Source organism: Hibiscus syriacus, unplaced genomic scaffold (assembly GCF_006381635.1).
Source record: "Hibiscus syriacus cultivar Baekdansim isolate YM2019G1 unplaced genomic scaffold, ASM638163v2 tig00110940_pilon, whole genome shotgun sequence".
NCBI classification, from domain to species: Eukaryota; Viridiplantae; Streptophyta; class Magnoliopsida; order Malvales; family Malvaceae; genus Hibiscus; species Hibiscus syriacus.
The window spans coordinates 462,045-476,139 of NW_024062923.1; the positions used below are offsets into that span (position 1 = coordinate 462,045).

A 14,095-nucleotide genomic window follows, 5' to 3' on the forward strand; every position below is an offset into this window, starting at 1 on the left:
TGTATCTTATATGTCATTTTAACCATCTTTTTGTTGTATCATCAATTGATATATAACCCATCATATTTTTTACATTATACTAAATACCTGGATTTATATTATACTAAAAAGAATCGTGACAATCAAATCAATAAAATAGTATTCTAAAGTGTCCAATCGAATCAATAATTATTTTAAAAGGGTAATATCCAATTAAATAATATATTTTTTTTAATTTTACATATTTTTAAGATTGTTAGATAAAAAAATCAAATGGATTAAGAATAAGAAAATAACTTGTGCAACCGACGAAAAGATAACAGGCCTGTGGATAAATTAAAATAACCTCAGAATAAATAAATTCTTGGCTGTTGGGAATTCATTTATTGATTTTCTTTTTCACTAATAAATGAAAAGAAAATAGATTTAATCAGTTTATTTATTTTTATTAATACAAAATAGAAAAGTTGGCATTTATTGTATTATTTATAGTGTGTGTGGTATGTGGGGTGCCACCGATGTCACCTTCGTGTTAGATCGGTAGGTACTGTATCTGTCATATGTCCAATAGACTGTCGGTGGAGCAATTAGCTTTTTTTTAATATTTAATAATTTTATAAAACTTTTAAATGATATATAAAGTAATTAATACACCCACGGTGGAATACTTTTAATATTTTGTGAAAATATATATGTTAATTAAGTATTCTTAATTAAGATTGCCAATGAGATCTTAGTACATTTGGTGAAAGTTGAACTTGGTTTAATTGCAATAATCTAATATTTCTGTAATAATTGAATTTTATTGTAATTAATCTTGTTATTTAATATTTGAGTGACGTTCACGTAGAGGCTTGTGAGAGCTCTTTTTTTTCGGCGTATTTATTTAACTGACATCTTTTATTTGTAATATTCTCTTTTTAACATTCGTTGACTAATCTTTTTCAAAGTAGCATCATTTGGCTGACGTGGCGTAAAGGCGCATCTTCGGGGATGCATTTTTTCGGGATTCTGATGACTTGGATGCCACGTGTGGAAGACACATCCCCGGAGACGCGCCTTCCATTAAATGTCATAAATACCCCATCCGTTTTTCCCCAACTACCCCTCTTCCTCCCCTATATAAACCCCCTCAACCCTCCCTCATTCTTCATACCAAAATCATCTTCTCCTATCTTATATAACTCAAATTCTCCAACAAATTAAAAGTAAAACTAAATTGATAAAATATGTAACTATTGAAGATTAAATGTGTAATTATACTAATTTTATTAACTTATGCATCAATATTTTCTTTAAATATTGATAATAAATGACTAGATTGATAACATTTAAATAATTAACTGATAAAATTAATATATTGATAAAAAAATAATAGATATATAACAATACGTGTAATATTATAATTTCATACATTTAAAAAATACATTCGATAATTCTTAAATTATAATCAAAACACTTTACATAACATATTAATTATTTATAATAATAATAAAAATAAAATCTTTATTATTAAAAGAAATACCAACGTGGCATATGACTTAGCAGAACCCAAATGGAAGGCGTCTTCCACACGTGGCATCCGAGTCATCAGAATCCCGTAAAAACGCGTCCCCGGAGATGCGCCTTTGCTCCACGTCAGCGAAAGGGTGCTACTTCAAAAAATATTAATTAACGGATATTAAAAAAAATATTACAGATAAAAGATGTCAATTAAGCAACGTGAATTTAAAGGAAGAACAGATATAGAAGAATGGAGGACTACATTGAACTACAAGGTTATTGTTATTACGTTTTTAATCACATGCCACGTTGAAAAAAGTAGGGCTATAAGCCTACTGCTTAATGACTTTTTAGTGCAAATAAAATGATTGTATGTATGATTATCCCAAGTTAAATTATGAATTCTTTTTTGATATATATTTAAAAATTTAAAGAGTCTTAAAATCATTTATAAAATTAGTTTCCACTCACGATAATAATTTATAAATATTCAACATTCAATTATGTTTACTTACGATGATTGTCCTTGTCTTACCCAAAATAACAAATTTTATAAACCCCAAGTGGTGTTTGTCTTGAAACATGCCACGTGTCGGCCTTGTTTCCCCCCTAACTCGACTCTACTTTTCTTTTCAATTTTGATATTTAGAATTTTTTAAGAAAAAAAAATTTAGCTACTATGAATTTATAAATATATAAAAAAATATAGAATGTTTCTGTAATTTTGTAAATAAAAAGGAAAGAGGGTACAGCTGGTAATAGTGATGGGTTGGCTGGAAAGCCAATTGTAAATCAGCCAAAATCTAAAGGTTCGTTTGATTTAAAAAAAACGAATCGTTTTTATTTTTATTTTTTGAAAAATAAAAATAAAAACTTTCAAACAAATATTTAACTTTAAAATAAGAAAATGATATTTAAAAAGTAAAACAAATATAGAAAAAAATGAAAGCGTAAAAAAAGGCCCTTTGAACTCAATTCGTACTACTTTTAACAATAGTTTTTTATTGATTTTAAAATTTTATTTGTTTAATCATATTTTATTTTTATTATAATAATTTTTTTAATAACTATATTCTAAACTTAATTATAATTAAATATTTATTTATGTATTTAAATTCTAGAAAATCAAATATAAAATATATTTGTACTATTTTATTTTGAAAACAAGATTTAGTTTTTATTAATCAAACTTTTATTTTCTTTAATTTTAAAAGATTAAAAATATTTTAAAAATCTAACTGATCATAATATTTTCTTCTTTTAAATTGAATGAATTTATTTATTTATTTTTCATTTGGGGAGGATGGCCAGACATATATAGTAGGGTAAAGGAAACACTTCATAATGCATTAATGCCCTTTAACTTGGTTGCATGGGAAAGGTCTTTTCTTTCTTTTTGAGTCCGGGATATATATATATATATATTATGAACTAAAATATCTCGATTCTTTGCCTTAACCCCCAAGTAATAGTAACGTGGTATCTATACTTGTATTTTATTTTAGTGCCGCCTTTAACCATAGTGTCTAATAAAATTTTATTTTTTTGTTTCATATATATAATATATATATATATATATTTAAAAAATTGATCGTCACTGTTCATACATATTACTTGTCTTTGGTTTCGAAAATATTGCTCTGGCATTTCAGACCTTGGACGTTGTGACCCTTTATTATTACATGCCTACAGTACCATAGGCCCTCGACATTGAAAGTGTCCAGTGTTACAGGCTTCTGATGCTACATACATTTGTCATTCTAAGTATAACACGCTTTCGATTAGTATATACATCCTTTGATAACCCTGAACCAGGGGTGAATGTATTCAGTTCCTAATGAAAACAGTTGTATATTTATTATTTTAAAAAAATTAAACTTTAATTTAATATATTAAGGACAAAAGAAAAAAAATACGAAATTTGCATGCCTACTGTAAAAAAAAAGCAGAAAAATTAAAATATTAGGCTCTTATTTATTAATTCTTAAATTTGCCACTACTAAACCACATATTAGTAGCTCAGGATTACTAGTCAGTTGCAGTCTTTAATAAAAAAAACGTTAATTACGTACATATTTTCAACGAAAAATATTTTAAATGTTTAAAATAAAAATCTTCAAAATCTTTTAAATTGATAAATCTTCAAAATCTTTTAAAATAAAAACCATCCGAATAAATTTGCCTAATTTTATTTTTTTTTTATTTTTTTTCGTTAAACATTGTTTAATTAATAAATTATTTTAAATTAATTAATTTTTATATAATAATAATAAAATTTCAAATTCTTAAACCTAAATACAATAAATAATATTGTATTCTATTTTTACATTAAAATTAATATAATTCTATTTATAAATATATATTTTTGAGTATATCTATTAATATACTACTAAAACAACAAAACCCTATTCCCATATACAATGGGGTAAGGTGAGGTAAGATAGTATGCTGTCCCTAACATCAAGTTGAGAACAGCTTCCGTAGAAGACCTCCGGTAGTCAGAAAAATCAAAAAATAAAGATAAAAATCCAATGCATATATAAATAAATAAATTAATAAATACATAGTTGAACAATTATCATATACAGTTTTCATACGTGCGTCTGTAATGGGAAGTAATCCCTGCAAATAAGTCCATGTGTACAAATCTCTGCATATAGACAATAACGAATTTCCCGGCTAAATTTAGAAAGAGTAAACATTAAGAGAAAGATACATAGAAGTCATCGATAGCAAGTTATGAGAAGTAATAAAGTCAAATTGGTTAAAACCTAAACTAAAACAACACTACTCCGCTATCCTAATTCTAATCCTTCTTAAATTCCAGTGACAGAAACGAATAAAAAGTATAAGTCATGGGAATTACTACAGAGGCATTAAAAAGAAGACAGAGATGTTACACCTTATGGCTGTGACCCACAACTACTCGGCTACCCTGGTCTTAAATCTCCATAATTTCCTATCAGATGTCATGTCCTCGGTAAGGGTTAAATCTTTTAAATCTGATCTCAAACACTCTAACTACTTCCTCCTTGGTCGTCCTCTCCTTCTGACACCCTCAACTGTAATCGACTCTATCCTATTAATATATTATTTATTAATCAATTAATCTTGATTGAGTATTATAGAGACAATGACAATCTTTCTAACTCAACTTTTCTATATTTATAAATATCAATATTTGATCTAACTTAAAAAATTTAGTACTCGTACTTATCTAAGTTATTATTACTTATTTATAAATATTTTAGAGAGAGATAAACTCCACTGGTGGGGGCAAGAGAATATTATTAAAAGGGCCCAGTACACCCTGTAAACAACTAAAAAAACATAAATTCCCGCAAAAATAAATGTTGAGCTATCGTAGTCATAAATATCTTTTGATTTTGATTTTATATTAATTATTAATCTTAAAATTTTGAAAATATATTAAATCAAACTCAGATGGTTTTCATTATAATTCATGAGGTTGTTATGGATATTTTAAAGACTTTATATCATGGTTTTAAGAATCGGATCGATTAGCGGATCGGTTAGTAAATCGGTCATGCTATTGGTTCATTGGTTCAATCGGTTGAATTGGTCCGATCGGTCGAAAGAACCGGACGACGTCATAATTATTTAAAAAATTAAATAAAAATACCAAAAATATTTAATAAAAAATAATTTTTTATATCACAAGTCATATTCAAAGCAAGTCATAACATATATAAGTTAAAAACCATAAAATCAAGTGAAACAAAATTATTCAAATTAACTACAACATAATATTTAAGGTAAAACATATTAAATAATAAATATAATTATATAACTATAATTAAAAAATAAAATTGAGATTAAAAAAATCATAACAAAATGATATTGTTTGGTTTAATTTTAAAAAAAAAACAATCTCACATGGCTAAGAAACATAGAAGAGCATCCCAAAAGTCTAAAGAGAAAATATGAGAACAAAACAATCTCACATTGCTAAGAAACATAGAAGCGCATCACAACTAACTTCTATAAATAATAGAGCTAATTTGACATTCAAAATCATGGAGCATTTTGGTGAGCATCGAGTGAACTATTCTTTCACTTCAATCAAGCTCGAATTTTAGGCTTCAATCGAGCTTCTAATTTTTTTTTTGAGTTCAAGCCTTTTTGAGTTCAAGTTTCAATATTATATTTCGAGTTTGAGTTGAACTTGATAATTTTTAGCTTGTGAGTTTGAGTTGAGTTGAGCTTACTTTTAAAGTTTTCAAGTTCGAGTCGAGCTCAGCAATACTCGAGTTCGACTTGGCTCGTTTAACAAACGACGTTGTTTGGTTTAATTTTTTAAAAAAAAAAAACAAAAATCCCGGTTTTCCCCCTTTTTTTTTCGGTTTTCAGTCGGTCTGATTCGAACGGTTCAACGGTTCTAACAGGTTCACTAATAGCGATTCAACCGGTTTCTGAACCGAACTAAGCAACGGTTCTCGGTTGAACCGACCGGTCCGGTCCGATTTTCAAAACAGAGCTTTATATTTGGTTTAGTTAACATGATTTTGATACTTGACAAAGACAAAAGTTTCGAGACATTGAACGTTAAAATTTGATTTTTTATTTTAATTGATTAAATATGTGTGAATTTGATTTTGATAGGTTCTTATGGTTTCTATTATAATTCATGTGTAAATTTGATGTTTAATCGATGTTATGATATTAATTGATTTTTCTTTATATTTAAATGGTTATATTTTTATGAATACAACGTGGAAAATGATACTACTATTTTGTTATTTATAGTGTCGGCAAACTCATTTTGAATGATATATCAGTGTTCGAAAACGCTTACCGTTGCACCATCTCCCATCTAAACAGGCGATTTACAGTCTAATAAATTAGGGATTCTGAAGTTCTCAAGAGATTAGGGCTTGAACTGGTTTTCTCTGTTGAGGGTCTGGACCTGTATGTTGCACCAAGTCCCCTTAGAAACTGATATAATCTGCCATGCCCGTATGCATCAGAATATTTTGTACATGTCAGCCAAAGATCTAATTGATTAATTCAGCTGTAGTGTATATCTGCAACTTTATAAGCATTCTTATTTCCTTAAAGGTAGGGTTGATGGGCAATGAATAAGGAGTGGACCGGCATTATCTAATTTGGTCTGATCTATGGAAACTAACCCTATAATAGTTGCAGGCTTGCAACAGCCATTGCCACGTCACACATTACCTACTTAAGATGCATAGTCGCATGTGAGTATGTGTACTAAATCATTGGACCATGGATGTGTAAAATCAGTGAGCCTATGTATATCAATATACTAATAATACTCTTTCAATACATCTATAGTTCAATCGCAGATAAAAGAGGGATAAAGTTCATGAACAAGAATCACTATATAAATGGAAATTCATGAACTTCATTTACCAACAACTTCAAAGGTTTACAGTATTAAAACACTGAAACAAACCATCATCAATAATTCCAGAAAAATGTCCTTGGCATCCAAGAAATCAATGAAGTAACTTGATCTACATCCAATCAGTCAACACGTTTAAACCGGAAAATGAACTATGTTTAGTTCTCATCGAAGTGCCTCGATCATCATTACCACGGGAAGCCCCTTATCTTTCCTGATTCGTGTTCCGACCATCACAATCTCTGGTGCCTCACTCCCTGTTGGTGGCAAACTCTCCATTGGGTTGGCCGGCAGAACATAGGTTTGATGAGAAAACTTGGGTGGCTCAGCAATAGCAGTGTCACTACCTTCACTAACCAAGGATCCGTATAATTAAAGCTTATCTGGGACATTAATCTTTTAACTTCAATTTGGTCTAATCCGTGTTAACTAACTCTACTATAGCCTTCAGGTTTGCAGCAGCCATTGCCACATTACATATAACTCAGATTTACAGTATTAAAGCTCTGAAACAAACCAGAACTCATTGGAATACCCTCGGCATCAAAGAAACAAAATGAAGTAACTTGATCTGTATTCTGTATCCAATCACTCAACACGTTTAAACAGGAAAACGTACCGTGTTTAGTTCTCATTGTAGTGCCACGATCATGATTACCATGGGACGCCCCCTTATATTTCCTGATTCGTGTTCCGACTGTCATCATCTCTGGTGCCCCACTCCGCAATGGCGGCAAACTCTCCGGTGGGTTGGCTGGCGAAACATAGGTCTGATGAGAAAACTTGGGTGGCTCAGCAGTAGAAGTGTCACTACCTTCACCAACCAAGGACCCGTATCATTACACATTGCACCGACTCTTCATTTTTTTACTTATTCATGTCTAATATTCATATATCTTCAACTTATATTCGAAATGAATATCAAATATAATTCTCCAAATATATGAAAAATAAAATAAAATCATTCAGCAATACATACGTAAGATGCAGCATTGAATATGAAAATGCAGTACTAATGTGCCATAGAAACCATGAAATACACCACGGTATTACTAAGTCATTGGAAAATCATGAACATTAAACATGAAATTAGGAAAAAGTACCGTGTTTAGTTCTCATAGTGGTGTCGCCATGGAAAACCTCCTTATCTTTCTTGATTCGCGTCCCAACAGTCACCATCTCCAAATCCCCACTCCCCGTCGGAGGCGAAATCTCCGGTGGGTTGGCCGGCGAGGTTTGATAAGAAAACTTGGGCGGCTCTGCAATAGCAGTGTCAGTGTTGGTATCACTACCTTCACTAATCAAGGACCCGTATCTTGCAACAAGAATCCCATCGAGTCCGTGGACAGCAAGGTTGGACCCAATGAAAAGATCCGGGACTGAGACCATTACCCCATCGACTGTAACGGTTAGCAAGGCGGAGCCGTTGCGGGTGGACATAGCACGTTCCACAAAGAGTCGACGGTTAGGGAAGAGGGTGTCGATGAATCCGGGGCGAGGGAGGGCGAGGAGGTCCGAGGAGGAAAGGAAATGCGGGGACACGTGGAGGAAGAGAGAGAAGGTGTAGAGGCGGGCGGAGGAGAGGAGATCGAGGGAGAAGAGGAGGGAATCCGGCGGTGCAAAGAGGGTGAATATGGAAGAGTTTTGGGACGAGAGGAGGCGGACTTGGAGATCGGAGGTGGTTATGGCGTTGGGGAAGAGGGTATAGCCTCTTGATTGGAGGGCTAAGAGGGCGGCGTCCAGTTCTTTGATGGTTAAGCCGGCGGTGGTGGCGGCGGCGGCGAGGAGGAGAAGAAGGATTACGCTTGCTGGCTTGGAGGAAAGGATTTTCATTTTCTGTTAGTTTTGGCGGGTGGATTTCTTAGTTTCTTGGCATTTGCCATTTGGAAGTATTGGGTTATCGGGTGCAGGTGATTGTATAGGAGTTGTCATGATCTTGAATCTTGTTATGGCCAGCGGTGTTTTTTTGTTTGGTTGCTAATTCTCTAGTTTACATTTGTTTTATACGTGTGCCTTCTTTCGTGATGGAATCCGGAATAGCATTGACTTCTACTAACTTGTTGAACTACACAGACTCGCTGATTTTTGTCATATACAGATACAGTGGTTGTTAATTTGTTTATATTGTTAGTATTTTGTATATGCTCATTTTTATTTTACAGAAAGGATTAACTTGGGATCTTTCCCTTTTTTCTATTCAACTTTTAGTTCTTCAGGAGATCTTGTTTTTTGTCCGTTTGTTTGTTGTTTGACGAGGATTGTGTATTTACATGCAAAAGATCTAACTTATATATAAGGAGATTAAACAGTTCTCGAAAAATGTTTTTGCAATTGAAAATTTGATGCAGTGTTGGAATCAATATATTAGATTGGAAATCTGAGTTCCAACTTAAAATGCGGAGGAGTTTTAAACAAGATTTGCATTTTTTATAAACGTTTGCAGGGAAGAGATGGCAGAAAGTTTGCGGGAGAGAGGGCCATTGGCTCTCAGATCTCTTACTAACAGCGACCTTCTTCAATTGGTTAATTTGTTAAACTCTGATAAGAAATGGATTGAAGAATGCCCCTCCCGAATGAATCCTTTCAAGATCGGTAGGGCTGTTGACAAGAGTCCGGATTTGGGACATTCGCTCGCTGCAAAAGGGTCGAGACCAATCTTTATGAGCACTCCATCAGAGGCAAACTTGCAGCCAAAACATGAAGGAGAAAAAGGAATTGCAGAATGCTTCTCATTTTGGAGTTTCATCTACCGTCATCAATGAGAGATCTCTCCATATGACATACTGGCAGACTGGAAAACTTGTGAAAGAGATACTAAAGGAACACCATGAAGGATACAACATCAGCAATTTCAAGAATTTGTTCCTCTTGAGGTATGGTTATTCTCTCAATATACAAAGACTTGGTTACCAAAAGTTGTCTTCTCTTCTGGAGATAATGCCCGGGGTTAAAATCAACTCAACTTTTATAACTCCTGCAGGTACGGTTCCAGGAAATTCAGGCCTGGAAACTGCTATTCCTAACATTCGAGAAAATACCAATCATGCAGTAGGGAAGACAGCTTGTGCATTGCATGATGCATCGATAACTGGTGATGATGATTCAACTCTACATGGAATGAACTAAGCTCAGTTTCGAACACAAGTTCAAATAGAAAGGAAGTAGAACAAAGATTGCATGTCTTGACTATGAACCATCTCTCCGGGGTGACGAAACTTTGGATTCCGAAGGGGAAATCTCAATATCAGAGCGATCACGAGCACAACGGAAGCTAGGAGTAGACAGGAGAGACAGCCCGTTATTGGAAACCCTCAGTTCATGGTACAGTAGTAAGGAAGGAAAGGATAGGAAGGATACCTAAGAGAGCTGGGAAAGTATGGTCGATTGTACCATGGCATAATTATTTTTTATGTTTTGATAAAAACATAATTATTAGTAAGGAAGGAAAGGGTAGGAAGGATAGGAAGCATTTACTCATCTTTCTAATATTAAATTTAAATTTATACTAATTCCTTTTATGTTTTGATAAATTATTTTTTAAACACGTGTAATAATTTAGTTTTTTTTTCATGTTATACCATGTGTACCCAATGTCTGTACCGTACATTGGGAAGGAAATTTGGTGCTAGCTTGAAAATTCGAAGGGTAAATAAGGGATTTCAGATTTCTTTCATCCAACGGCCAGAAATCCATAAGTTGGTAAGGCTAAAAGTCTAATGTTTTGCATTACTTATATAATGAATAACACTTATTGTAGGCTTGCGTTTTCTAAGGGGTGATTTGGTGTTAGGGTGCAACGTTATTCGTACTTATCTCAGGGATGAAATGAAGAGAAAGAGGATATGTTGAGATAATCGTTTTTAGAAAATTTTAAATTAGTATATATTTTAGATATTTTTTTGTACTTTTAACTGAAAATTTATTTTCCTAAAATTCTAAAATTTTATCATTTTTAATTAAAAAAATTGTGTTTATCATTATCTATACTATAGCCAGTCGCTACAGAATTTGTGCTGCACTGGATGCCCATTCTTTCCGCTTTCTAGTAATGATCGAGTCATATGACAATGATCAAGAGCCGGTGGGTTACTCGTTGAGACCTCCTTTTCTTTTTACCTTTTGCTAATATGTTGATATATCCTATAAAAAAATGGATCGAGAGTGTAGGGACAATCGTTTTTATTAAAAAAATTAAATTATAATATATTTTAAATATATTTTATAAATTCAACTTTCTTAAAATTTTAAAAATTTATATCTCTTAACATAAATTTTTAGGTACGTCTCTACTTCCTATCAATTTTGTGCCTAACTATCTTTTGCATTTCTCATAATCAACGTGCTCCAAATTAAAGAAAGCCCTACCAAACCATAAATATGTGCGTATCTAACAATATCAACCCACGGGAATTAACCTTTTAGGGTTTAGACTGCTTTATTTATTGATCTATCCAACCAACCTCGTGCTTTATGAGTAGCGAACATCCTTTTCATTTGACATGAAACACACATCCAATTCTTCTTCTTGGAGCTTGTTATAATATTTTAAACCCTAAACCCTAAGATCTAAATATAATCTCTAAACCCTAATTAGATAATCAGACTTGCACTTGGTGATCAAAAAGCAAAGTGTTAATTAGAGGATTAAATGGCCCTAGCCCCTAAAGAAAGATTAATAATGCGGTTCATGAACAACTTTAGCATCAATCCGTATGGCTAAGGGCCGTCAAAGCAATAGCGACAGTTTTGATATCAATTAACTGATAAAAACAGATCAGTGCATGAAAGCCTTACTTTTGCTGTTCGACCATGCAAATTTCGTCATGGAGAATTCATGCGCTCACAAAAAAGAAAACTACGGTTCAACTTATTGCATGGAAAAGTAATCTTTGGTTCAACTCGTTGCATGGAAAAGCAACAAAAAGGAAAAGGAAACAAGACCTTACTTGAAAGACGCCATGTACTTTGTTTCTTTTTTAATCTGTGGATTTGGTGAAACCAATCTTCCTTTTCTAAGATTTAACAAGATACAAGAACAAAAGCACACTTTGAAGATAAGAAGAAGATAGGAAATGTATTGTAATGCCATTTTCATAACATTAATGCTAGAATCGAGCAGTCGTTTTAATGCAACAATTTTATGAGGTCAAACAAAATTCAAGCTGTAAGTTCTAAAAAGAATATTTATTCAATCTTTTTTCAAGTACTCAACTTGCTTATTTCACCTTAACAGTATACTCGTTTTAATGCTTTAAAGTTAATAATGCATTATAAAGGATCTAAAAAGTTACAGAGATGACACAATGAGTTATATATATATATATATATATATATATATATATTTATAAATTCAAATATTTGATCATCAAAAAATATTTTTTCATAAGAAATTTTATCTAATAAATGTAATCATTAAGTAATCTTCAACTCTTAGAATTACACAAAAATCTAACTTAATTATTAATCAAAATTTGAACCAATACAAAAAAACCTTAGAACTATGGTATTAAAAAGAACTTTAGAACAAAAAATGAGTCATTTAAATATGATTTTGTTAAAAAAATAAGAACGAAAATAAAATACCAATAAAAAGATTAAAGATTTATTTCATTAATATTTTAAACTCAAAACACTTTGAAAATTTATTCAAATAAAAAAATCAAATAGACGAGAAATACTGTTATTGGTGGGAAAAACACCATGAGATGAAATTTACCTAATTGAAAACATGTCTCGAAACAAGACATATAATGTAGATTATTAATTAAAATGAGATTTACCTTTATGTTAGAATCTCTATTGTCTCAAACATTATTATTGAGCAATCTTATGGCTCTACATATTAAATATGCACAGATGTTTCAAAGTGAGTGATGGTGGGTTCAAAACAGTTCTTTTTATTATTATTAGGGGTTGAAAAGAGGTTAAATGAAAAAGAAGTAAATAATTTTTAATCCTTACTTTATTTAGATTAGAAACCATTAAAAATAAATTTATTTTTAATTAATAAAGCTGAAGTTGAAATAAATTAAAATCTTGGTGTTTGAAGTCTGTATAATTGAAAAATAGTACAGTAGCAAAATTATTGGATGATTAAGGGGAAGAGTGGTCCGTCATTAAAGGGTGATTGGGACAATCAAAACGACGCATCAGTTTTACGTATCTAAGATTTTGATACGAATTTGACCATTTATTGGAACAGATAATCATATCTAAATTATTAATGGACCTTTCTTTTTAATGTACCATTCCAAAAATCCAGCTTAAAATTCCATAGGTGCATGCTAAGACCATATCTGTCTCATAATAAAGTTGGTGTCGGGAATGACACATCAACAGTTCCATACTGAGATGCCTTAATTTAGGGTAACGGATTGCCGATGTTAAGAAAAATATGTTTGAGTAATTAAATTTGGGACGGCTTAATTTAGTGTAACGGCTTCCCATTGTTTTGTTGAGTAATTAAGTTTGATTTGAGGGATAATCATGGTCATGATTAAATGGCTTAATTTTACCATTTTTTATTTCTTTTTAAGGGATAATTATGTTCAAAATCTTTCTCCATCATTGAAAACGTACATATATAGGTGTAAATTAATCGAACTTGAATGAACAAGACTATGTTTGCGTTCGTTTGTCTATTTTTTAAGGTGTTCATGTTCGTTTAAATTTTTTATATCGTGTTAATGTTCACTTATTTATTTATAATGTGTTTGCGTTCGTAGGTATAGCATTCACGAACATATTCATTTGCAAGTTAAAAAATGATAAAATTATGTCAGTGGTACTTAAACTCCTTAAGTTTTATAGCTTAAACATCAAAGTTCATCATGTATTCAATTTAGTCCCTATATTTACAAATATTTAAAAAGTAAAAAAAAATAAAAAGAAAACGAGCTTCTAAAAGAGCTTATAAACGAGTCAATAAACGACAATGTTCATGAACATAAATGACCGAGTCAATAAATAACATTGTTCGTGAACATAAACGAATGAGTCCATACTATGTTCATGTTTGTTCGTTTATTAAATGAACAAAGAATATTTTGTTCATACTCGTTTACTTAGCTTAACAAACGAACATAAATGAACATTATACAAATGATTTACGAATAGTTCACCGAATGTTATATTCATTTATACCCCAATGCACACACTTTGAAGACTCAAATGCTCGAACTCGAGACCTCTAAAGATAAAACATTCTCTCATACTAAAAGTCGC

At 31.7% G+C, this 14,095-nt stretch overlaps 1 protein-coding gene across 1 annotated transcript; it reads right to left on the reverse strand.

Moving 5' to 3' along the window:
- Positions 1-7,002: 7,002 nt before the first annotated feature.
- On the reverse strand, positions 7,003-8,756 carry LOC120147696. The gene is made up of 3 exons (XM_039161006.1): positions 7,975-8,756; positions 7,491-7,685; positions 7,003-7,218 (listed from the first exon to the last, which is right to left on the reverse strand). Exons 1-3 carry the CDS (start codon positions 8,702-8,704, stop codon positions 7,037-7,039), a joined length of 1,107 nt encoding a protein of 368 aa, XP_039016937.1. The 5' UTR covers positions 8,705-8,756; the 3' UTR covers positions 7,003-7,036.
- Positions 8,757-14,095: the final 5,339 nt, after the last annotated feature.

What these genes read in the sequence shown, in the direction of transcription:
- LOC120147696 (XM_039161006.1), bottom strand. Translation starts at nt 8,704, where the DNA reads ATGAAAATCCTTTCCTCCAAGCCAGCAAGCGTAATCCTTCTTCTCCTC. An exon ending in CACTATGAGAACTAAACACG is followed by an intron (nt 7,686 to 7,974) that starts GTACTTTTTCCT and finishes TGGTTGGTGAAG; the next exon opens with GTAGTGACACTTCTACTGCT. An exon ending in TACAATGAGAACTAAACACG is followed by an intron (nt 7,219 to 7,490) that starts GTACGTTTTCCT and finishes TGGTTAGTGAAG; the next exon opens with GTAGTGACACTGCTATTGCT.